This window comes from Neophocaena asiaeorientalis, unplaced genomic scaffold, assembly GCF_003031525.2.
Source record: "Neophocaena asiaeorientalis asiaeorientalis breed wild unplaced genomic scaffold, Neophocaena_asiaeorientalis_V1.1 scaffold46, whole genome shotgun sequence".
Classification (NCBI taxonomy): domain Eukaryota; kingdom Metazoa; phylum Chordata; class Mammalia; order Artiodactyla; family Phocoenidae; genus Neophocaena; species Neophocaena asiaeorientalis.
The window spans coordinates 6,566,457-6,592,570 of record NW_020175393.1 but is presented as its reverse complement, the minus strand read 5'-3'; the positions used below and the strand labels follow the sequence as shown (position 1 = coordinate 6,592,570).

Sequence of the window (26,114 nt, the reverse complement as noted above, 5' to 3'; positions counted from 1 at the left end):
TCCTCCATACCGTATTATTTGTAATTCAACCCCCCCATAATAATTACTTTTACTATTACCACCACCAATGCTACCCCACTTTGCGCCCCTACAATGTGCCAGGCACTGTGCTGGGTGCTTGATGTATATCTTGTCTAATTCTTGTAGCAACCTTACCAGAGTGGTGTTATCACCCAATTTTAGTGAAGAAATTGAAACTCAAAGGGATGAAGTGGCCCAAGGTCACTCACAGGTAGTCACTGGCAATCCCAACTCGCCTCCTCCCAAAGCCCGTGTTCTTTCCACTCTTCCAGGCCCAGGGTTCCCGCTGCCATTTCTCCTGCCAGCTTCCACGGCCCTCCTACCGAATGAGTCTTCACCGCTGTTCGGTGCTCTCAGAAGGCCAACCACCCTTCTCTGGCTTCCCACTTCCACCACCATTTCCTAGTCTTCCCACTGGCTCCTTCCCTTAAGCTTAGCCCCCATTGGCTCCCCTGGGTGATTCTCCCAAGGTGCACTAATAGATCCCAGCCCCCCGCCCCCAGCCCCGTGACTGCAGAGACAGAGCACAGGAGCCCTCGTGGATTAGACAAGGGCTTGGCCCATTGTGCAAGAAAGAAGCAACAGGTGTAGCAGCACATAAACAATGACTTTTGAACCTGGAAGCTGAAACCATTTCCGTACGACTTCGTCTTTTATTTACAAACTCACTGACACGTTTCCCCTAATCTCCAGCCTCTTCAGACGGAGAACAATTCCCACGTCAAGAAGTGCTCCGTGTACAGCAGTGATTTCACATGCCAGCTGGCAGTCTGACCAGCAGTGAACCTTAACTGGGGCATGTTTCTTTCCATTGACTTTTTTTTAAGCACTAGCTAATTTTTAAAACTAAGTGAATAGAACCAAGCTTTATCTTGGAGTGAGACAGTTTATTATTTATATCAAAGAGCAATGTAAAACTCACTAGTTTCATGTTAATCCATCTAAAAACTACATACATTGCCAACTCAAACATCTTAGTGCTTGGCGGGTATTTTATATTCCTTAGGTGACCCCTGCCCTCTACCTCCACGGTCAGTGAGGGGGCCATACAAACTAGCCTCCAGCATGAGCAGGGGACATTGGGAATAGGTGGAATATACCTGCGCCCCCATCCTGGAGCAGGGGAGCCTTGAATGTGCCCAGGCAACTCTGAGAGTGTCCTGTGCTACTACCCCTGGGGCTTCAGGGATGGAGGTCAGAGGCCATGCTGCACGGGCCCTCCCCTCGCCCCAAATAGCATCCCTGGCAACCAGAGCCATGTCTTCAGACAGAAAGAAGGATTGTGATCTATACCTACTCCTCCAGGGCAGGTCGTGGAAGCTAGTTATATTCCTCCCTTGCTGAGATAAGAACTTCGAAACATCTGAAGTAACATCTTTTGAATGGATGCCAACACAATCATGAATCCTCAGCTCCCTGAGATGTTTAGTATGTAACAATTCATGCTGGTTGCTGAGCTGAAAATTTTCCTTATGCTTTACCTACTTGCACATTTGTTTGAGCTTTTAACAAACGCACTTATTTACTTAATTCTCTGAATATGTTTATGGAGTATTATCACATACTGGAATAGTGATATCAATAAGCTCCTTAGCTTAATTAAGCGTGTACAATAGCCAAATGCCTAAGCTTCAGACAGAATGTGCTCATCTTCTATGATTATTATGATTACCTGGGTAACCAGAATGAATATCCCATAGGAAAAGAATTGGGTCTCCCAGACATGGTATAATTTGGTCATATTTTATAAATGAGAGCGTCCTCCAAAGTACTATCATATACCATCCTAGAGATAAGAAAGTAGCCCAGACTGCTGTCTGGTGCTTTCATCCCGAGCTGAAATGCTCATCAATTACAGGGCACATCCTCTTCTACAAGGGAGGACCAAGGTGATGGGGTGTCCTGGTGAAAAGCCCCATGAGGGGAATCAAAGCAAGTTACAATACGTGTTTTCTTAAAATTATTGATATTTTCAGAATGAGCTGCGTTTTCCTCTCTCTGTGACTTAATAATGTTACCAAATATGATAGTAAATGGAAGAAGAAGCTTGAATTCTGGAGAACTGAAATAACATTTTGGAATGAGAAGGCTTAAAAACATTTGCCCAGCATTTAGACCATTTCCGGTCTCCCACTCTGTGCTCTGTCACTGGACCTTTGTCTCTAGGGAACCCAGGAAGGACTTGTCTTCTTCTGCACCTAGGGAGGGCTGGAGACCTCCCACGTGCTTCCCCCAGCCCAGGCCAGTGGACAGCTCTTGGGTTGCTGCTGCTGTCCTGGGCTCCCTGTGACTCTCCATCCTCCATCCTCCCCCCTTCTCAATCATGTTCCTGAGCAAAAACAGAGCTCTGACAAATAAACTGCAACACTCCCCATCACCCTCAGCCTATCACTGAGGCCCCGGTTGTGAGTATCTTCAGTAATCGCACGTGTGGCAGGTGCCCCAGCACAATTTTCAGCATGCTACAGCAGCATCACATTTCCCTCTCCGGGAAGCATATTGCAGTGGGTCTTTAAATTTTCATTTCTTTTCATAAATATACACAAATATACTTTTACATAAACCATAAATCATACACACTTATTGATGTGTGATTTTGTTTTCATCTTCCTTGGCTCTCACCTCCTTACCCATTTCATCCACCACACCACTTCCATCCACAGCTAACCCATTGTAACAGCTTTGTAGATTCCCATGCACATCACCTCCACACTCATATAAGCGCGTATATGGGTGTGCGTGTGCTCACACACACACACACACACACACACAATTATACACATACACATATATGGAAGGCTCTTGCCATTGTTTGACCAAACAGGATTATTTATGCCCTTTTTTTCTCACTGTCTTCTTTGCTTCTTTTCGCCTTTCCTGCCGTGTTGAATTGTTAAAATGTTGGCATTTCCTCTCTGCAATCCTCTCCCCTGCATTTTTTTTTTTATTCTCTATTGATTTGGCTGCTATACTACATATTTCTATTCTTCTAGAGTTAAAAAGTAAGTGTAACAACGTCTGTAGTTATTCCAAATCCATCCTCCTCCACCCACATCCAGGGCTGTAGCTTGCTTTAAGTCCCCGTTGGACGGTCTGTCACCTTAGCTCCAGTGTTATTACTGCTTAAAGTTTTAGTTTTCACACATACATGCACACACACACAGGGTGTTTATGGTAGCTACTTAAATATTTTTACTTAAGTACTGTACTTTTTTATGTTCATCATTGTTTCTTTATCCTCCACATTTCTCTGTGTTTTTCTTCTTGCTGATCATGATAATAATGACTTACACTTATATAGTTCTTATACGCCATGCACTCTTCCAAGCACTTTACACATGTGACCTAATTCGGTCCTGTCAACAGATACTGTCATTATCCCTGTTTTGCAGATGAGGAAACTGAGGCACACTGACATTCATAACTTACCCAAATTTGCCCAGCAAGTGGCCCGGCTGGTCTGCTGACCAGGAAGCCTGGCTCCAGAGTCCGTGCTCTCTTGCTTGGCTGCCTCTCAGTGAGTCCTTTCGGAGATGGGGGCGGGGGAGTGGTGGTGAAAGCTTAGTCCTCTTATGATGGGAAATGACTTTTTTTAAAAATAAATTTATTTATTTTATTTATATATATTTGGCTGTGTCGGGTCTTCGTTGCTGTGCGTGGGCTTTCTCTAGTTGCGGCGAGCGGGGGCTACTCTTCATTGTGGTGTGCGGGCTTCTCATTGTGGTGGCTTCTCTTGTTGCGGAGCCGGGTCTCTAGGTGCGCAGGCTTCAGTAGTTGTGGCTCGCAGGCTCTAGAGCGCAGGCTCAGTAGTTGTGGCACGTGGGCTTCAGTAGTTGTGGCTCACGGGCTCTACAGCACAGGCTCAATAGTTGTGGCACACGGGCTTAGTTGCTCCGCGGCATGTGGGATCTTCCCGGACAAGGGCACAAATCTGTGTCCCCTGCATTGGCAGGCGGATTCTTAACCAGGGAAGCCTGGGAAATGACTTTATTGTGTCCTCACCTATGAATGATAGTTGGACTGTGTATAAAATTCAGGTTGACAGTTATTTCCCTCCATTGTCTCCAGGACCTATTGCTGTCACTGCGGCCGGGGCTGTTGTCTAAGTTGGTCTTTGCAGGTCCCCTGGAAGCTGATAATAGTGGCTCTTTTCCCCAGAAGTTATACAGTTTCACTATGATATGTCCGGGGGTAGATTTACTTTTATTTATCCTGCTCAATGCTCAGAGTGCACTGTCAACCCAAGGGTTTATGTTTTTTTCAATTCTGGAAAATCTCAACTGCTATCTCTTCAAATATTGGTTCTTCACCATTGCCTCATTCCCTTCTTCTAGGACTCTTATCAGGCAAATGATGAAACCTCTCAATCTCTTCTCCGTGACTCTTAACTGCTCTTTCCATTTTTACCTCTTGCTTTCTGTGCTGTGTTTGGGATGAGTTTTTCTATATTAGCTTCCAGTTCACTAATTCACCCTTAAAATATGTCCAGTCTGGGGTTTAGTCCCTTATTCCTTCTATCTTTTTGTTTGTTTGTTTCAGTGATTCTAGTTATCATTTCAAAATTTCTTTCCTATCCACCTGTTCTTATTTCATTTATACCTATTTGCTGCATGATTTCTTATTCCTTTTAAAGAAATCTCATGCCTGCATTCGTCTCTTCGGGTATTCTCAACATGCTTATTTTGACGTCTGTCTTGGGAGTGTAGACTGGCACAGTCCTGATGGAGAACAGTGCCTCAAATTCAATATACTGATCTGCTGAGACCCAACAAAGGAGTTTTCTCACAGACTTAACCAGACTTCGTGTTCAAGGATGGTCATCACAGCGCTATTTCTGTTAGTGGGAATGGGGGGCAATCTAGTTGTTCCAGCCTCAGGAAAGGGAAGTAAAATTTGGGGGTACACAGTATGGAATGTATGTAGCACTTATGAACTGAGAAGTAGATGCACATATAGCAAAACTGGTAGATGTCAAAAACACAGTACTGATAAATAAGCAGGAAACAGAATGAGCTCTGTAGCACAGAACACTTATAACGCAGATGTAAGATTACATACAATAAAAGGGTATGCATCAAACCAGTTAGAATGTGTGCCTGTTAGAAGAAGCAGGGCACAGGAATAGGGCTGGGGCATGAGGCACGGGGATAAAAATGCCCACACACTTGCACTCACACGTGCGCGTGCGCACGACTTTGCCCAGGCTGACAAGAATGGTGTGCAGTAAACTGAAGAGTACGTCTCATTCAGCCCTCTGTGCTTCTGTATCAATAAATGTCTTTTTCTGCCTGTCCAGAAAACTACTTTTTCATCTATAACAAATTCAGGTCCCAACCATTGGTTTTGCTATCTTTTTTTAGCATTATACTTTGGCATTTTGGTGGGCAGGTTCGTTTTTAATGAAAACCATTTTATTTCTTTCTCTTTCTCCCTGTCCCTTTGTGCTCATCCCTCTCAGTCTGACAGACCCTCCAGGCCCCCAGTACAAAAGCAGCTCTAAGAAGGACAATTTGGAGCAACTGCTCCCGGAAGTATTGGGACAGGGCTGTGGCCGACCTGGTCAGAGTGAGTGGGCGGCTCAGCTTAGCAAGCAGAGAGGCTGAGTCTGCCCTTTCTTCCACCTTGGGCTTGCAGTGGGCGTGACCCAAGCCCCAGGCGACATCAGGCAGCCCTTGTTTTCCTCCGTCCCCTTTCACTCACACGCTGGGTGGTGGGGAGTCTCTCCCCACCCTGCAGCTTCCAACCATGTCTTGCACTTTCAACCTCCTTCCTGCCTCTGGACCGGAGCCCCGAGGCTGAAGGCTTAAGCTCCACTTGCCATTTTGCATCTCTGTCCTGCTCCTGGTGTTCAGAAATACGTCTTGTAATCTAACCCAGCAAAGTCTTCTCGATATTCTCGCTTTTAATTTTACCCGCCATTGCTATGGTGGGAAGAGGTGGTTCTTGCCTCAATAGATACTCAAGTTACACAAACAAGTTTAGGTAAAGCCTGATGAAATATTTATTAGCAAGGAGATCAATGTGCTTGATTTTAAGGCTTCAAATGATTTATGTACTCGTTTCTTGGAAATTCATCTAAGGCTTGCAAGCTCATTTTATGCTAGGCCCATTCTTTTCACAGATAGCCTTACAAACAGCTTAGGGAATCCAGCCTTTGGTACTCACAATCCTCTATTTAGAGCACAGGGAAACTGGCTCCTACGTCACAGCCACAATCGATGCTCCAAATTCAGAGCCACTAACTAGACCCTCCCTTTCAAAGAGGTCCCTCAGGCAGGAAACATTCTGTGTGTTCTTGCCACACCCCAATCCTGCTACTGAAGTTTATTTTCATTTGATTTTCCCGGGATACAATAGTAGTATAGTCAAATGGAAGAAGAGATTTTTACCTGGGTCCAAAGCCCTTGGTAATTATTACCTAGGATCCTGGACTCTAGTATGATTAGAACTCGGTCTCCCCCCAGCCTTACTCCCCCATTCAAGCCCTCCTTCCAACCCCTGCCCCAAACCAATGTATACCTGGCCTCCTCCACCATCTTGCTCCAACAGCTCTCTGTGACTGGAAATATTTATTAGCAAGGAGGAGATGTGCCCGATTTTAAGGGCCCAGCTCTCTGGGCCTTTCGCAACGGCCCCCTTAACCCCTTGCACTTTTCAGAACCTACTCAAGTCTCACCTTTAGTAATGTTGCCTTTCCTAGTGCCACTAACCCACCTTTTCCTCCTCTGAACTTCCCTCTAGCATTGATCGACATTCAGCCCTTTGCCCTTCAGGGCCTGTCATCTTATGAACATAGTATCCTTCCAACATGTCTGACAGTACCTTGATGCCTAAAGCTAGTGTCATGTGTCACAGATGCTGGTACGTTATCTCTTGATCCACCCTCGAGTCTTGAGATACAGTAAAGCAGGTATTATCACAGTTATATTATTACCCCTATTTTTCAAATGCTAAAATTGAGGCTTAGAGATGTCCAGTAACCTGCCCTACTAGGAAGTAGCAGAGCTGGGATTTGAACTTAATTCTCTCTGCCTACACCTCTGTAATTAGGGAGAATAAGTGAAGGGCTCTGTTCTGGACCAGCTAAACAGCTTTCGCTTGGTGAACGGTTTCAAGCTAACACGCGTGCAAAATACACTGTGAAGCTTGAGGAAAATTGTTTTATCCAGAAAACTGAGGATCACTGTAAAAGAATGAGTTTGCTTCTCCATGATGATAATACCTCTCATACGAACCACCACTTGGCACGCACCCTGCACGCAGGTGTTTTGAAAGGTCATGCCTCTCTCCTGGAGCTCAGCGTACCCCTGCACCCCTTGCTGCCACCTCCACTCTTGTCAAGTAATGAATCCAAAAGCGAGAGAAGGTGTTTCCAGCGTATACTGTTGTAAGTTACCGGAGGCAAAATTACAAATTACCACCGTTCTCCTGCAAGCAGAGCGCTCCTCCCCTCCCCGGCTTCCCTCCCAGACCATCTCCTGCCTCGGGCTGGGAGTTCTCTGTTTCCGTTTCATCTCTTTTCCATACCTCGGGACAGGGATGTGTCCAGGAACCCAGGCCAAAAGTAGCAGATTTATCACCGTGCTAATGACAGCGAGCTGCATGCTGAGTGAATTCTGCAACCCCCCTCAACTCCTTCTTCTGCCAAGACCTATGGAGCTGCAAGATCCAGCCGATTACAGAGACTGTTACCTTCACATGAAGAATGGCTCTGTTGGAAAATGCAATTAGGTATCAGCCCATAAGGCTATTTTTAGAAGCTTGTTTGGGAAGACCTCAAAAGCAAAAAATGCCATGTGGTGGGAGGTGTTAGCCAACTGGCCAGAATTGAGCATCACTAAACAGATTTTCCACCTACCTTTATCAATTTGCGGCATTCCAATGACCCACCTCACGACCCCGAGGGACGGCTCATTGTTCTGGGAATAGGTATCTATGTTTGTGCAGTTTCTAGAACTCTCAGTCCTGGTGGCAAAACCCCGCCGCTTTATTTTCATGAGCAGTATTTCCCAGGCTGGATCTGTAGAGAATATTTCACACTGTCATTCCAAAATAGCCTCCCCAGGGCTTGGGAAGGGGAGCCTGGTCACTCCGGTAGGAACAGGGGAAGCCACAACACACTAGGCTGAGCACCTATGGGAGGCACATAGCTGGGGAGTCGCATGGTCAGGGAGGCCAGCCGTCGAGGACATTCTTTGGTGGGGAGGCTTGTTGTCGGGGAGGTAGTTTCCAGGGGGGCAGGCAGCCCGTATGGGCTCTAAAGGAGCAGGTCACTGTCCAGTCTCATTAGGAGGGTGGTACCCAGGCACGTTAGAGGCTCGTGGCACCTGCGCCAGATACCCAGGAAACCAGCCAGGCACCACAGCAGCATCGGTGCTCCATACTGTGGGCGTGAGAAAGCCCTCGATGACCTCCTCGAAACCGAGAGAGGTGTCTAAATGGGCCGCTGCATTTGCCGTAGCACCGTCTCCTTTTATTTGAAGACTGTGTGTGCCGTGCGTCTTTAAAAATTAAGTCAGCAATGTTTGAGGCAGACTGGAGGCTCAGCCCAGCACCACCCCTGTGCCCCCAACTTGTCGACTCTGCTGGTGCAGACAGTAGGGTCACGTGGGGAAGAGAGCCCACCTCTGGCCATGGCTGGGCTGGGTTTCAGGTCCTGGTGGCTCCAGGCTCATCCAGTACTCATCCATGGGCTAGGTTTCCGCCTCCTCACCCCCTTCCAACACATTCTCTAAGTTCTCACTCGCCCCCACTTGGAATTAGGGTGCAATGATTGCTTCCCCCCAGTCATTGGCTCCCTCTCTGTGCGTAGTTCTCTCCAGGGGGGACACGTGGAAGGCAGGGCAGACCTGCACAGTGACACACCAGGAGACGGTGGCCTCCGAGGTGGAGCTGGAAGAACTGGGGATGTTTAACCCAGAGAGGACACATCTAAGTGGAGAAACCATAGCACCCTCAGGTGTGTAAAGGGGTCTCACTGCTCATGCGAGAGGATCCTTTTTCTATGCTGTTCCAGAGAACACACCAGGTCCAAATAGGAAAATTCCAAGGAATCAGGTGTCAATAGCACATCAGCAATTCCTTATATACAGTTTAACCAGTGGAACAGCCGGGGTACGTATAAGTCAGAGGTGAAATGACCATTTCATTCTGTAGAAGGGACTCCTAAATTGTGTGGGAAATTAAACTGAACGACCTCTGCCATCCCTCCCAATCATAATATTCTAGGAGTGCCCTAGAACTTTTGGGGAGTGACAAGGTCTCCTGTGACTGCTTCATTGGAAACTCAGTTCGGGTGTAGCCTTTGAGGCATAGAATGAACTGTATATGAGGAAAGGAAGCAATGAAGTTCCCAGGCTTTCTCAGAATCCCCCAGTGGCCTGATCACATCTCCCAAATGGGATGTGCAACACAGACAGCGCTGACATTTTAACAAGTGTGCTGAACGCCTGGACATAAACTAACCCCAGGGCTGCTGTTGCAGCCATGCCTCAAGCACGGCGCCACGGAGTTTCAGAGATGGAGGAAGCCTGCAGGTCATTTGGTCCCAGCTCCTACCCAGGGCAGGAATTCTCCATCTGACAACCCAACGGATGGCTGCCCAGCTTCCGCTTGAGCATTTTCAGGAAGGGGCTCACTGCTCTGCCAGGAGATTTAGTCCATTTTGAGACAACTTAATCCACGTGGAGACAGTCCTCGTTGTGAGCTGTTTCTTCCTCGTATTGAGCCCCAAGTCTGCCTTCATTCGACTTGACTTTTACCCTCAGCAGTAGGACAAAAATAAATCTGTTCTCTCATCCCTATAACAATGTTTAGATTTTTAAAGACAGCCATTGTCTCCACAACTCCAAATATTTTTTTTCCTGTCTAAACATCTCCAGTCACCTTAACCATTTCTCACATGGCGTGGTTTCCGAGCCCTCACCATCCCGGTTACCACCTTCTAAGTATTTTCTATTTTACTAATGTTCCTTACAAAAAGTAGCTCCTGGAACAGATAACCAGCTGTGGTCTGACCACTGCAGAGTACAGCTGTGCTCTCACCTCCCTTGATCTACACACTAGACCTTTATTGATGCAACGTGGAATTAGATGTGTCTCCTACCAAATGGTCAACTGTTGTGTTCATATTAAGGTTATCATCAACTAAAACCACCATATTTTTGGACACAGTTTCTTATAGCTTAAAAGAAAGAAGTGGATTTAAAAGGGATCCTATAAATTGTTAAAAGATCAAATCCTGCCTCCCCTTTCATTAGTAATAGACACATAGAACTGTTTAAGAGACTGTAGCCCTAGCAAAGATTATGAGTGACATACTAAGATAACTGAACCCACAGATAGTCCAAAGGTGAAATGTGCGCTTATATTGCTATGCCAGGGCCCCAGCCTTTGCAGCCTCTTGCTCCACACATCCAGGGCCTGCAGGGCTGTGCTTGCTTGGTCTTTCATACTCTACCTAATTTTTTTAGCTCGCCACCTGCTTCCTAGGCCACGTCTTCCTCCAGCCCACTGGAGACTCACCAGTGGTTTCCTTTGTGTCTTTGACAGGTCGCCTGAAGGAAGAAATCACCCAGCGGCACGTGCAGCAAGTAGCTCAAGGTGAGTACAAAGTGGAGCCTGCAAGCAGACAGGGCAGGTAATACAGGCTGACCTGGTCTGGGAAGCCCACGCCCAGCTGAACAACAACCCATCCAGAACCCTTGGGAAGGTTAAAGGAGGGGAGGTTTGCGGTCAGTGCAGCTTTCTTGGGACGCCCCTCCTCTCTGGGACCAGTCAGTTGGGACCAATTGACCAGGGACGATTCACCCCCTATGTCCCAGCTCCTCAGGGTCCTACTCGGAGCTTTCTAGAACCACGACTAACTCATCTCAGCAGTAACAGTTGGTGATGAAAACAGCTACCAGTGGCTGAACTATCTCTGTGCACTGCTTCATGTGCACGTCTCCTCATCCTCGCAACAGTCCTAAGAGTGCAGTGCCTTTTCCAGATGAAGGTGATTCAGTGACTTGCCCAAGGTCACAGGCTAGTAAGTGTTGAAACTAGGACTTGAACCAGGTCTCTGAGTCCACACTGGGCGCTCTTGGTCCCCATGCAATTTACTGCCCACAAAAACGATGGGCCCACTTCATACATTAATAATGCAAACACTAAACCAACAGAGTGATATTGTAAGAGGGCCTGGGCACCTTTTAGGCAGTGGGCATCTGCAGAAAATGCCCCCTTGTGACATGTGACCCAAGGAAGTCACCCAGGGGGAGTGTGCAGCTCCCTGGAAGGCTGGTGGAACAGGGCTCCCGGGCAGGGCCCCCCGTATCCTCTCCCACTAGCCCGGGATCAAGCCTTCTAGAGCTTTGATTAAATAAGCAATTCATACGTTCCGAACAACGGGATTCCCCTTGAAAGGGGCTGGCCCCTGGAATGACCTGCAGTTGGAGAAGTCCTGTGTGCAGAATCTCTGGGGGTAATGGAGTAGAGCCCCAGCGTCATGAGGGTAATCCATCTGAGCCTAGTAACTTGGATTATTGGGAAGGTTGGTTGTTTAGTTTTGGTCATAACAATGATCATACCTAATAACTACTGATTACATCAGAAACACAGAACAAGGAAGCCTAAGACACACTGATGGAGCCTGAGCTTTCCCCTGTTGGCCCCGGGACTGAGGGGTCAGGCAGATGCGCTGGGCCTGACCTCCCATTGCCAGAGGCCTGGGCAGGGTCTTGGAGCCAGGATTCTGCGGAGCACCTTCCCCAGCACACAGCCAGGGCTGCCCGGGGCCCTAACTCATAGCGCCATGCTTGGGAAGGGCACAGGGACCTCTGTGGGGAGCTGTGCCGAGGTGCAGGTCACAGGAGAGGGAGTCATCCCTAGCTCTGGCTGCCACCTGGTCTCTTCTTCAGTCTTCATGATGCTTGTTGAACAGAAACAATGATGTGGAAGATACCACTCAAGTAATTCCAAGGGCAGTTTTGCTCTAGGGCCTGGGGAGTCATTTCCATGGCTTTCAGGGCAAGAGGTGTTCCATCCTCTATGCCCCCGCCACCCCCCCCCAACCCTGCTGCGTCTCTTCAACCGCAGGCTCCGCCTTAATTCCTGCGTTCACCTCTCTGGGAGCCTTCTTATGAACTATAGCAGGTGTCAGGTGAAGCAGGGCCCAACTTTGCCTGAAGTAATCAGCAAACTTCAAACAGAAAGCACTTTGGCTGAAAGTCTAATTAAGAGCATTTGAAATACCTATTTATTTTAAAAGCATACTATCCCAATTAGAAAAGAAGTGTTACCATCTCCCTGCTGCCATTTTGAGATCAAATGCCACATTGCTATCCAGACGCCTTAGGAGCTTGTCTGATGGGGCTGTGGACCCGCCGGTGCACATGTGTCCCAAGGAACACATTTCAGAAGGGACTTCTTCTCATTGAGAGAAAGCTCTCAATGCAGCAGATTATTTACAGCGCCATTTCCTGCCTTAACCCTTGCCCTTCAGACTAGCCTTGGCTCCTGTAAGAACAAAAACAACTCGCTCGGTGTATTTGGCTTCCTGACGTCCTGTAGTTTGGGCTTCAGTACAGCGATGAGGCAGTGACTACACCTGGTCTCACCCTTGCATTTCTGTGGGTTTGTGTTGCGGTTCCTTCCCCCTTTCTGTTCTGTTTCTTTGTCTGTTTCTTCTCCTCCCTACTTTCCCTCACCCTCCATTTCAAGTATTCCCTTTGATATTATTTCTTTCTTTTACCTACATGTTCCTAAGTTTCCATGAAAGTGCAGGTGGGGTCGCTTGGTTGAGTTTGGGGTTTTGGGGGGTTAGGGGGGTCAGGAGTAATAAGCAAGTCTGAGCAGGAGAAGTTTTCTCGTGTATTTTGCATAAGACTATGTCTCTGTTTGTATGAGTAGACATATGGCCAAGAAAATTTGCAGAACTGTAATCTCGTAAAGCATACTTAGTGGTGAGGTGAGAGGCCCCGTGTGGAAGAGACAGCAGACTGATGAAAGAAGGCCAGATCCAGTGGAGAGCATGTCACCGTGTCGGGAATTTGGGGAACACTCAAAATGTATCACTTCCTGATTGATTTACTACATTTTACTGCTGTCTCTGCTCATGAGGTTATTTACAATGACTGCGTCTGTGTCCTGGACACACTGTCTCACGGTGTGCTTCTGTGCCTCTCTTCCCAGTTCCGCCCTCAGTGACATCCCACTGGCAGCTTGAAATCAGCCACAGTGGGAGTATTTACACCAAGGGCAAATACTGTTATAAACTGGGGCTTTCTTTCCCAGAGAGCTAGTTGTTAAACGTTTCCCACCACACCACCGGCACACAGACAAGCACCCATGGAAAGGCCCATTCTGTGCATAAGCATCTTTGCTCTTAAGAAGACTTCTACTCCCCTTCCCAGCTGAAAATCCACATTGTGGTTCTGCCTGCATTCACTGCCCACCCAAGGGACCCTGGTCCTTTTGAAAGGCAGTGACCAGGGAAACCAACGGAGACAGTGTGGCAAGAGAAGAATTGGGCCCAGTGGGCCCCCCTTGATGTGACAGCCAGAGCTGGAGGGGGTGGGTTTCTTAAGAAAATCATCAATGACCAGTTCTAAGAATATTATCAACAAACAAGTTACTGGTGGACTTAGAGCAGGGATGACTCCCGCACACTATTTCAGGAAACAATAAAACTATTATTTTTCAATTAAGCATCACGTGGAAGTGATACTGACTGAACTAGATCGAGCGGCTGAGTGAGAGTGCTTTGCTGAATTCAGCTGCGTGTGTCTTTCCCTGTCTGTTGTGCCAGCTCCCCAACGTGGTAAAGTGTTGTCAGTGATGCAGCTGGGACGAATCAGCAGACGTTTCTTGAGTACTTCCCCATGTGCCGTGGCTCTAAGCTCTTTACTTGTATTTCCCTCTTTAAAGCTCCTAAAATCCCCATGCGGGAGGTACTACTATTATCCTCCCTTTACTTAAGGCCCAAAGGGGTTAAGGTGAACCTACCCAGCTTTGCTCAGCTAAGGACGCAAATGCAGATTGAGAGCTTGTGCTGTAACCACCACACTGCACGGCCCTCAGCCCCAGGCTGAGCATTATGGAGTCCACAGAGGGACAGGGATTCAGTGCCTGCCCTCGAAGGGTGCATAGCCAGAACAAGGGAATATATACATTAAAAAGATAACTCTTTATCTAATTCCGGATTTAGACACATGTATTATTCTAGCCACTGTCCTCTTCCTACTGTAGCCCCAAACCAAGTTGGCCTTGACCTCCTCCATGCAGCCTTGCCCACCTGCTTCTCGCCAGTCTGCTTTGTCCTTTAGCCTCATGCACCTCTGATGAAGCACCAACCTTGTTTTGTAATTATTTCCATAGCTATTCTCCACTCTAAAATGTGAGCTCCTGGAAAGCTGGGTGCAGTCAAATTAATCTCTGTACCCCCGGCAGCCAGCACAGGCAATAAACAGGCCAAGTCAATGCTTCCCCAGATGACTCCCAGGCTCACACATCTTGCAAAAGTGGAATGAGACATTTGAACATAAAATAAGTCCATTTAAAAGAAGTAGAAGGAGTAAGTGCTTTTGGAGCCCACAGCTGAGCGGATTACAACACACAGGCAATAAATCCGACTCTGTCTTATCTAGCCACCAAGCAGAAAGAGGAGTACCCAGAGTTACACAGTTTTCATTTTCTGACCACAGGAAGCATACTAACTAATTTATCTGCAGAAATAGAATGTCTTCTGGAACTAAACACAGACCAGAATTTATCGTGGGGACCTTTGTATAAAGGACACCGAGTGACACAGTGAACGATGTCGTCAGCTGCAGTTTTACAGAAGATACCGAAATGTTCCACAAGGTGATTCTCGCATTGACCCCTGTAAAAGCGAGAGGCCTGACATTAGCGCGTAACTCACCGAGAGGTGATGCACTCCAGGAACCCTGCTTTCTGACAGCCTCGCAGCTCAGGGCGAGAGCCCAGGAAGCCATCCCAGGAACAGGGGCTGTGCCCTCTCTCTCAGGTGTCTCTTCCAAGCAATATTTGATCAGGGCCTGGATCTCCCGCAGCTCACAATCAAAATTCTACCACGTGCCTGCGATTAAAATTTTAAAGGCCCATAGCACTACCAAGTAGCATGTGAAATGTGGCAGGTGAGAGGGACAGACCATCAGAGCTTCAGGATCTTAACAGAGGGAGTGGCCCCTGGGGGGTGTCACCAAGGCCATGGGCCTGAGCTGAGCCTTGAAGAATAAGCAGGAGTCAGAACCACAGAGAGGAGGGTGGGAGCAGGGGATAGTTGTCGTGTGTGTGCTGAGGTGGGGGGCGGGGGGAAGGCTGATTCAGTGTGTGTGTGTGTGTGTGTGTGTGTGATATGGATGTATGAGGGGGATGTATGTGTATATAGTGTGTGTGTGATGTGTATGTATATGTATGTGGGGGGTGTATACAGTGTGTGTGTGTGTGTGTGTGATATGGATGTATGTGTATATAGTGTGTGTGTGTGTGTGTGTGTGTGATATGGATGTATGAGGGGGATGTATGTGTATATAGTGTGTGTGTGATGTGTATGTATATGTATGTGGGGGGTGTATACAGTGTGTGTGTGTGTGTGTGTGTGTGTGGTATGTGTTTGTTTTGTGCTTTGTGGGGAGTTGAGATGAAGGAAAAGGCCAACACGGTGAGCTGGGCCAGTTCACTGAGAGCCTTGAATCCCCAGATTTCTCTCATAGGCAGTTGAGCCACTGAGCATTTTTGAGCAAGGAAGTCTTGGTCAAAGAGGCCTTTTAGGAAAAGAAAGCCCCAGGCGGTAGCTCGAACGCCTCAGCATTTGCTACCTGACTGATGAGTAAATAATCTGTACCACCCTGGAGACCCCCCTCACCCAAGCCTTCACCCGGCCCCTGCACTGGGCAATTCCTCCGGGTACACACGCCTGCAGCCCAGGCCCAGGGAGGGGTTGAGGACTCCTGGCCATCTCTGGGTAAACCTGCTGCAGACACTGCCCAGCGAGATCTGGGGCTGCCCGGGGAGTCCCACACTGACCACATGCCACGCAGAAGCGACCCCTGAGAACAGGCCATTGTAGCTGCAATGCCTCGTGGGGCCCTCGGATTACCACCGGGTAGTGCACGCTACCTGACCTGAAGAGCCGGCAGTGACAGCGGTGAATCCCAGCAGGGCCTTAATGAGGGTCGACAGAGGCACTGACCCTGAAGGCTCCCTGTTCTACCTCGTTGTTCCAGCTTAGAGCGCTCTGAGGAGTTCTTTTCTCCTGAACGGTGTTCCTGCAGTGACCTCTTGTGGCGTCCCTGCCATTCTCCAAAGACAGGCCACCACCACTGCCACCTTCTCCCGTGTGGTGGAAAATGAAGCCTGAGTCTTGAAATGCTTTTTGGAATTCTGAGCCCGGGAGCCACAAATTTGAGAGAAAGCAAAAGGCCAGACTGTCATCAATGTATTCAGCCGACTAGCCTGGGCACCCAGTATGAGACCAGGAATTCCAGGATGAGGGGAGGGACCACTGATGGAGACAACTGGAGCAACCCTCCCGGCATCAGCCAGCCCAGTGGTTTTCAAAATGGGCTCTAGGGGACCCATTTGGGCCACCCTGTGGCCCCTTTGGGACCACAGGGTGAGGGTGAGGGGACCCAGGGTGCAAATGGCAGGACCCCAGGATTTTCACCTGGTTCAACCAAAGCAACTTCTGTTTCTCTTTTTGTCATTAAGCCTTTGCTTGAAGAAAAGGTTCTGAGCTTTGAACACATCTTCCTCCCTTCGGAACTTGCAGCTCTTTCTGAGACATTTCCAAAGGCAGACAGTCCAAGCTTCCCTTCCCCAGAGCTATCTCAGTTTCCCCTGGGCTCACACGGAACTCTGCATATGCTTCTATAAGAGAACTTGTCACTTGTATAGTAATTACTCAGTCTTTTATCCTTCTCCCCCAGCCCCAAGCACAGTGATTGGCACACAGAAGGTCCTCCCTAAGTGTTAGCTGAATAAATCAGTGATATCTAAGGGATCAGATTTTTGCCTTAAAGATTCGCCAGCTAAGGGACTCTGTGCCTAGGTTCCAACATCTGTAAAATGGGGGTGGTTGGATTAAATGATATCCTGTGCCCAACAGCCCATCACAGTCCCTGGGACTTAGCGGACGTCTACAGATCCCTGGTTGAATGAACAAATGAATCTAACACTCCTCAGCCGTCAAGTGCCACACTTGTATCTCTTTGTGAACGCAGAGGTCCTTAAGACATGCAGAAAACACTCACAACCTTGGCGAGGAGACATGCGAGGGCTTGGATGGGTTAGAGATGTTTTCATCCTACCTGAAATGAATGATCCAAATGCTGACCCTTTGGAGTAAGGGAGAAAGAAAAGGAAGCAGCTGCCCCAGAGGCTGAGATGGCATCTCAGCTGGTTCCAAAAGGACTCAGGTGGCTCTGTAAGACCAGTGATAAAGTCTCACCACCTGAGCCGATTCTAATCCACAGGTGCTTGTGAATATAGGGTCAGCTTCGGTGACACAAGGTCCTTGGCCAAATTTCCAGGCTCAAGATGGAGGCTGGGAGTAATAAGGAGTCCCCACCCCATTTCCCTGCCCAGTTCCCAGTTGCCAAGGCTCCAGACCCTTTGAGTAGTTCCAACTCCCTCAGCAGCCATTCTGGAGAATGGAAGGCTGTGGGCATCAGCCCCGGGGTGAGTCTTGAACAGCAACCATGGTTTAGTAAAAAGAGCACTCGCTCTAGAGTCAGGAGAACCCTGCTTGATGGTGCCTCTGCCATTCGCTAGTCATGTGACTTTGGCCCATTAACCTTCCTGCATTTCCGTTTCCTTGTCCATAAGAGAAGAAGAACACCTACTCCCCAGGACTGATCTCAGTGCTGAGCGAGGTGTATATGTGATGGAGCCAAGGACAAAGTAGATGCTCAGTGAATTGTCATGAACTGTGACTCTGGGTGTCGGGAACCAAATGCCCAGGCAGTGGGCAGAGCCCCTGGCCACATAGCTACCACAGTCCTGGGCTACCAACATGAGTTGGCATAACTGGTGGAGGTCACCATGGTCCCCAGTCACCACGTCTGTCTACCCACATTTGCTCACAGGTTCTATAAATCACTCTTCTTTGCAAAAATACGTCAAGCCCCAGGAAGGGGCTGTCTATTCCTTTGAGCACTTGAACACTGATGATCCTGTTACCAGTTGCCAGAGCCATATTTTTCATTGTGCAGATATGCAGAAACCATATGTGCTGCTTTGAGTGAATTAGGCATTTGACCGATGTCTCCATCAGTTGGGACTGCTGTAACAAATTACCACAGACTAGGTGGCTGATAAACAATGGAGATTTATTTCTCACAGTTCTGGAGGCTGGAAGCCTGAGATCAGAGTCAGGTTCTGGTGAGGTCCCTCTCCTGGGCGCAGACTGCCGGCTTCTCGTTGTGTCCACTTGTGCTGAAAAGATCGAGCCAGCTCTCTGGTCTCTTCTTAGAAAGGCACTAATCTCATTCATGGGGGCTCCACCCTCATGACCCAATTACCTCCCAAAGGCCCCATCTGCAGATACCATCACATTAGGGATTCGATTTCAGCATGTGAAGTTTGGAGGGGACACAGTCCATAACAATCAAACATAGTAGACAAAATTCTAACCTCTTGACTTCATCTGCAAAAATGTATCTGATAAAGTATACCACGGCCGGCTCCTCCATCTGTCCTCTCTTGTGTTTGGCCAGTCTCAGCCCAGAAAAGTTCTTACTGTTTTGCAGGACCTATTCTGTTGCAAGCATAGTGGAGCTGGGTAAGACCTTCCTAAATCCCCAAGGAAACTGATGATGAGTTTGGGGAAGACCTACCAACAAGAAACCAGGGTCGTCTGTGCTCAGATACAAACGATGGGTGCTTTGTGTTCCAAATAACCAACATAAAGCTCTAAGTGGTGCTTTGAAAATACTGATGTCTATTCAGAAAACCATGAGGGCACTGTTGTACAGAGAGCTGTGGGCAGGGGACACCCAGAGAGCAGAGCAGAGCAATTTCCAAATAAAAAAAGAAAAGGAAAAGAGAAGCAGGGAGAAGTGAATTGTATAGATAAAGTCTATGACCAACCATTGGGGATGAATCTGGCAATATCTGATATCTGCAATATCTAGAAGATATGCAACCTCCACCACCTGGCAATTCCACGCCTAGGAACATATACCTGAGATGGTGTCACATGTGTGCCTGAGGGGGCACTCCTGGCAGCATTGTTCTTATCATAGCAGACAGTCAAACGAACAAGAACCAAGACAGGAGACCACGCAAAGGTCCCCAGTAGGGGGTGCGTAAGGGAGCGAGACAGGAGACCACGCAAAGGTCCCCAGTAGGGGGTGGATAAGGGAGCGAGAGCTGTGATACAGTCACACAGTGGAACACCCTAGAGAATTCAACATGGATAAACTAGATTTACGTGTAGCAGTGTGAATACGTCTCAAAAACACAATGGTGATTGAAAGAAAGAAAATTGCTGAAGGATATATATGGACCCATACCGTTTGTGTAAATTCCAAAATTTTCAATACTTTTTGTTGGGGCGGGAGGGAATAGGAGCTTTGGACATGAAAGATTCATAAAACACACAAGCACAGGTGCACAGTCCGACAAACGGTTATAAAGAGAACACTCTGCCACCCTTAAGTCAAGAAATGGCTAAGTAACGTTTACAGGGCACTAGAGACACAGAGCGCGAGTATAAAAGCACGAAGGGAAGGCTATGGAACTCCATCAGGACAGTGATGTTACCTTCAGGGAGGGAGGGTGGGGCTAGGGGAGGGCACCAAGGAGGACTCCACTAATTCTGAACCGTTCTAGCTCCAAACAAAGCCCAAGTCTAAGGCAGCTGTGCAAACTGCTGATTTTTAGATTTTCCAAAATACTATTGGTATTATATCATTCTTTGAATATTTTTTTGTGTTCGTAATGGTTTATAATAATTTCTACGAAGGACTAGATTCCAACGGTTCAGAAATCAAACACAAATGACTGTTCTCATGGAATCATTGTGTTGGTAGAAGTGGTAGTAAAACGTGAATCCCAATTCAATTCCAGTTCATCTTCATTTTCCTCACTACCGTTCATGTCAGGATCATTTTACTTAAAGAGGAAAACGGAAAGTTTGCCGCCATTCACTTTCTCCTCCAGGTGCCTTGTACTCTCTGGGAGGGACTAACAGCTGCAGATGGTCTGCCTGCATGTTGAACAATACAGGGGAAGCGCCTGTGAAGGCTGCTTTTTATTGCTCTCCCCCTGTTTCTATAAATCCTCACAATGGAGAGAGTTCTTCTTCTGCCCCTGGAAGAAACTGGGCAGCCCAGTAACTCAATTGTTCATTGTTAATTACCAACAAAACAAACAACAACAAAAACGACAGAAACCCACAATGGTCATTCTGTATTGTAACTAGAGTCTCAATAGTTCAAATTTCACTCAAAGATAAGACTTCCCTCCCTTTCCCCAGCTAAGGCCAACCACCAGGAAGAGAGGGACATGGTCAGCTCCTTCTCTCTCTAACTCACTTCTTCCCTCAGCCTGCTAAGCTGTTTCCCCAGAAGGAGTTGGAGAGAAGAAGGAAGGGAGGAAAGGCAGTTGGTGCCATTGTAACACAGCTTTGTGCTCTCTGGGCCCAGCAAATGTGCAAAGATGACTCTTGCCCATTCGGGGTACTTTCACGGGTCCCTGGAGGCGTTCCTTGTCTCGAAGGGATGCACCTCATTCGGACAGTTGCTTACCTGTACAGGTCAGGGTCCAAACGGGAAGCAAGTGGCACTATTCAAATTAGCTATTGTGAAGAGAGTTGAATAAAGTCCTGTTGACAAAGGCGTGAGCAGAGGGTAGAGAAACCACAAAGGAGATCCCCAGAGGTACTAACAGCAGCAAGGCAGGAAGCATCAGGCCTAAGAGGGCAAGGGAGTGAGCAGTTATGAAACTTGAAGACAGAAATGGCTGTGCAGCTACGGAGAACAGTATGGAGGTTCCTTAAAAAACTAAAAATAGAACTACCATACAACCCAGCAATCCCACTACTGAGCATATACCCTGAAAACCGTAATTCAAAAAGAGTCATGTACCACAATGTTCATTGCAGCTCTATTTACAATAGCCAGGACACGGAAGCAACCTAAGTGTCCATCGACAGATGAATGGATAAAGGAGATGGAGCACATATATACAATGGAATATTACTCAGCCATGAAAAGAAACAAAACTGAGTTATTTGTAGTGAGGTGGATGGACCTAGAGTCTATCATACAGAGTGAAGTAAGTCAGAAAGAGAAAAACAAATACCGTATGCTAACACATATATATGGAATCTAAAAAAAAAAATGGTTCTGAAGAACCTAGGGGCAGGACAGGAATAAAGACTCAGACATAGAGAATGGACTTGAGGACACGGGGAGGGGGAAGGGTAAGCTGGGACAAAGTGAGAGAGTGGCATGGACATATATACACCACCAAATGTAAACTAGATAGCTAGTGGGAAGCAGCCACATAGCACAGGGAGATCAGCTCAGTGCTTTGTGTCCACCTAGAGGGGTGGGATAGGGAGGGTGGGAGGGAGGTGCAAGAGGGAGGGGATATGGGGATGTATGTATACGTATAGCCGATTCACTTTGTTATACAGCAGAAACTAACACACCATTGTAAAGCAATTATACTCCGATAAAGATGTTAAAAAAAAAAAAGTAATGGCTGTGCAGAAAGGCTCTGGCCATCTGATAGGAGCTGTGACCTTCAGTAAAGCAGTGCATCCAGCTCGTGGCCTCTACAGAGATGTCTGGGGAAAGAAATACCTCAGCCTGTCTCCTCCCATGCTCCAGTCCCTGCCCATGTTCCCCATCGGCTGAGTCCAGCCAGAGGGCGGAGGGCAAGGAAGCCCACTGTTCTACCAGCCAGGCTCCTGGGGTGGGGAGCAGAAGAGGAGAGGGCAGAGAGTGGATTTGGAGACGCAAAAGGAACAGGCCTAGCTCTCCCAGGCTTCCTGTGGTCCACCGCCAGGTTTGTTTCTCCTAAGGTCCCTCTAGGTGGCTTTATTAAAAGGGATCTAAGTTTTAAGTGGTGTGCCAGAGGGTCTGAGTGCTGTGCCGGACCCCGCTCACTCTGGCTCACGAGCACTGACCATGGGCATCTCCTCCCAGCTCCAGATTCAGGGGCATCATGCTGGTGGCGTGAAATCAGTCACACCGCAAACACTGGCAAACACTACAAATCAGGGCCTTTTCTCTCCAGAGAGCCGGTTGTGACACATCTGCCAGCATGCCTCTGATCTCAGGTGACCCTAACCGACTCTCCTCCATGCTGGAGCCCATGCTTTTGCCACAGAAATGGCAGCCACTCTGCTCTCGCTTCTCACACAGCATCACATGCCCCACCCTCTAGAGTTCTTGAGGGGAGTCACAGATCTGTCCACACCACACACACACCACACCACAAACACACAGATTCCCAAGAGTTCTCATCAAGCTTTCTGAGCTGTCTCCTTCAAGCCCTCTGCCTACCTTGGGAAGGATCTCTACACACACTACCCCCAGTGAAGCGGATAAGGTGGGCTGAAGGCAAACTACTAGGGTCTTTAAAAAAAAATCTCCGGAAATTTCTTCTGGCCCTTTTCTAACGCCAGTGTGCGCATTTTGGTTGTCTGCCCACTCTTGCCACATCACTTTGAAAATGTGCCGGTTCTACTGTGTAGTCTGTTTCCGAACTCACTTTTGACTCTGAGATACAACAAAATTTTGCCAAATGAACAGATTGGCTTACAAATTGCCTAGTAGCAGATAAGTTTTCCAAAAGTGGAGGGAGATGATTTTATTAAGGATTCTCAGTTCAATTCCTAGAAGTCCTAAAATTTCTTTTACAAGCCAATCAAGAGAATTGACCAAACCCCACTAATCATTATCATTAGAGGTTTTCACAGGAGGAAGGCCTGTGCTCACCCTCACAGGTGTGGGGAAAACTGCCCTCCCCAGCAGGTCATAGGTATCCTGAAAGCACTCCAGACTCGCTGGGTCCAGTGTGACAAGGATATAGCTGGGTTTTAGGGATGCCAAGCTTCCTGCTAATGTCTCTCTGAAAAGCCACTGAGATTAAGAAATGTGGTCACCACTGGTCAGTGAGGCAAAAGTGACAAGAGGGTAGAATTGCCGACGGATTCGGGCTCGTAGAGAAACCCTGAGTTCAGTAATGTCGGCACACTTCTGAGGAGTGAGGAGGTCTCGGTGGGCTGGACGCAGGCAGGAGCAGACTTTGCACAGGCCTGCCTCTGAAGGGGGTGGGGAGAGGGTATCAGGAGCCTCAGAAGGAGGTGCCAGGCTCTGAGTGGCTGCACCCAGAGAATGCCAACCGGAAAGCAGAGATGGAGCTGGGGTCCCAGCAGAAAGGACTGTGGAGAGTTGGGGGAAAGAGAGAGCTCCCATTTGAGCAGAGGTGATCGTGGTCGGGAAGTGAGTAAAGAGACTAGAAGCATCTTTCCTGTGAATGCGGGATGCTCCTGGGGTCTCCCTTGTATCGCTTGCAAGTCCACACTGACCCTCTGTATGGGCCGCGTCCTCCTCCGGGAATGCAGTGGAGGGGAGCAATGCCGAAGGAGAGAGGCCACCATCCCAGGGGTCTGGTCGTGGGCAGAGAGGCCCAGAGTGGACGCAGAGGCAGTTACTCAGGAGGGAAGGGACGCAGCTGGCCTTCCATGGGCAGAGTCCAGGCTCCAAACCGGCATGGGGAAGGATTTTGATTGTGCTAAAGCTGGGCCATCTGTGCTCTCGGAGAGTGCCCCATTCTCCCTGCGGGAAGGACGGCAGTGGGGAGTGGGGACCCGAGCAATGATCAGCCACAGCCCTGGGTCCGCAGGGTATTCACCACGCCCTTGAGTCGGAGCCTGCCGTGGACAGCGATGGTGTTACACAAAATCAACACCAAGAGGCATGGTGGCCCTAAGCACCTGTCAGCGTGTGATCACTCCAGCTGGCAATAAATTTGAGCCATTAAACAGGAAATGGTCTGATCGGGAAGCCAGAATCTTTGCCTCTGAGCTGCTGACCATTGTGGTAATTGAGCTACTGACATCATCCATCTTGGGGAGAATAGACACTTTGACTTCGGAAGCAAGGTGAGGCTGTGATCTGGGCTCTGTGAGACAGTGTAGCCCAAGGAGGCCCAGAGTGGGTGTTCAGGGAGCGAATCCGTAGTTGGCTAGCTAAGGCCCCCTGCTGGAATGCCTCCGTGGCTCTGCTGTCTCGTCCGCCACGGTAGAGCCACGTAATTCACGGCCTTTCCCGCGCAGGGCACCGGCCTTTGCTCCTTGGAAGACCACAGGGCCCCTTTCGGCTGGTGCCTGGTTGGAAATGTCAATACCGCCTTCCTTAGGATTCCTAACACACAGTTAAGGAGACAAGCAGGCTGGCTCTGGGTGTTCTGGGGGCTGCCTTGGGGGGGCCAGGCTCCCGTGGGGAACGTGGGTAGCGAAGCTCCTCGCACCCATCAGGCGAGCTGCAGATACCCGGTGGGATCAGCGTGCAGGCCATGGTTTCGGTTAGGGAAGGGCAGTCTGCACAGGCTGGCACTCGGGGGAGAGACTGAGGCTTTTTCTCAGCCCCGGCCCCGCACCTGAAAGGCATTCATGGAAAAGAGCATCACCTTCAGATACCAAGGACGAGTCAATGCCGGCCTCAGTGATCTGCCCCATGGCTGCCTTCATTATGCCAGTCGCTTGCAAGGGAAAAAGCACCAGCTTTGAAGTCAGACAGAGCTGGGTCCTGACTCCAGCTCTTTTTACCAGTGGTGTGATCCCAGGGAAGATGACTTCCCCTGTCAGAACTCAGTTTCCCCATCTGTGATGGGCTTGTTATATAAGGGCCACAGAGCAGCCACATGGTGGATATCGTTATTCAGATATCCACCATCTGCAAGGGCCAAGTGCAGGCAGCCCAGCCCTACAGAGAATGTGACTTCCTTGGTTCAAATCCCTGAGCTCCTTTGCCCCACAGTGGCTTCCAAAGGTCTGGAAGGTGGGCGGGGGGCAAAGGGCCATGTTGGCCCCCGTATAGCATCCTGTATGAACCCCTGCAGGTCCTGCATCCTCAGTGACTCCTGCACGGAGTACTTGCACTGAAACTGGACACAGAGCCTTGAACGGTGTTTCTCAACAAGGGGCGAGCATCGGAATCACAGGGGAACCTACCATCAAATCCTAACTCAGAACGTCTGGGGTAGGGCCCAGCAGTCTCTGCTTTTACAAGCACCTTAGGTGATTCTCAGGTGCACTCCCAGTAGAAAGCCAGTGAATGAAAGAAACGAGATTCTGCACATTTCAGACATTTACTGACTGTAGGAGAGTTTTGGCCGGGGGTAGGGTATGGGGAGGTGGGAAGAGAAGGTACAGTGATCTTTCCAGTGACCCTGAAATCATGCCAGGTATAAGGGGACCCACAGGAGGCTGGCCTTCCCAGCAAGCACCCATTTGTTCTTGTGCTGCTGGTTCCAAACACCTGACACATCAGAGGTGGGGTCAGCCTGAGATGTGTGTGCCCTTGAGTCACCACGCCCTTGTAAGTTTCAGTTACTGTTTGACTGCTCAGGGCTTCCTCCATGTGACATTCAGATCTACAGCCGCTGGAATGAAGCCCTTCTTATTCGCTTCTGTATTGTGTGGGAGACAGCTGCCCTCACAGACTCACAGTGTGACCTCATGGGCCACTCAGGGCTATGACCTTCAGTGCTCCCGTCCCAGCCAGAGTCCTGTGCTTGAAAGGAGGACTCCTTGTGCCTCCCGTCAGGTGACTGGAGGTTCTGTCCCTGGCCACAGTCCCAGCGGGCATGGAGACCTGCAAAGCGCAACTGCCCTTTACTTACTCCCTTTTCCTCTGTTCCTGCTCAGTCGTTTTGTCTGGTTCCCTTTCAGTTCCCAGCCCCTCTTTCTCTTGAGAGAGGGCTGGTAAGCCAAGCCGCAGGAAGCAGCAGAAGCAGCCAGGGCCGTCTCCTGGTGAGGTTACAATGCATTTCACTCAGCAAACATCACTTTGGCAAGAGGCCCCTTTGGTTGTCATGGCAACGCGGGTAGCTTGTGTCTTGGGGGTATG

General features: G+C 48.7%; 1 protein-coding gene across 1 annotated transcript in view; it reads left to right on the top strand.

Annotated features, from left to right (window-relative positions):
* The window catches only part of KIF6 (kinesin family member 6), a 374,962-nt gene that overhangs the window by 330,181 nt on the left and 18,667 nt on the right, over positions 1-26,114 (top strand). The window contains exon 16 of the mRNA XM_024766060.1: positions 10,573-10,623. Coding sequence (XP_024621828.1) covers positions 10,573-10,623 — 51 coding nt within the window. The remainder of the gene's footprint in view (positions 1-10,572; positions 10,624-26,114) is intronic.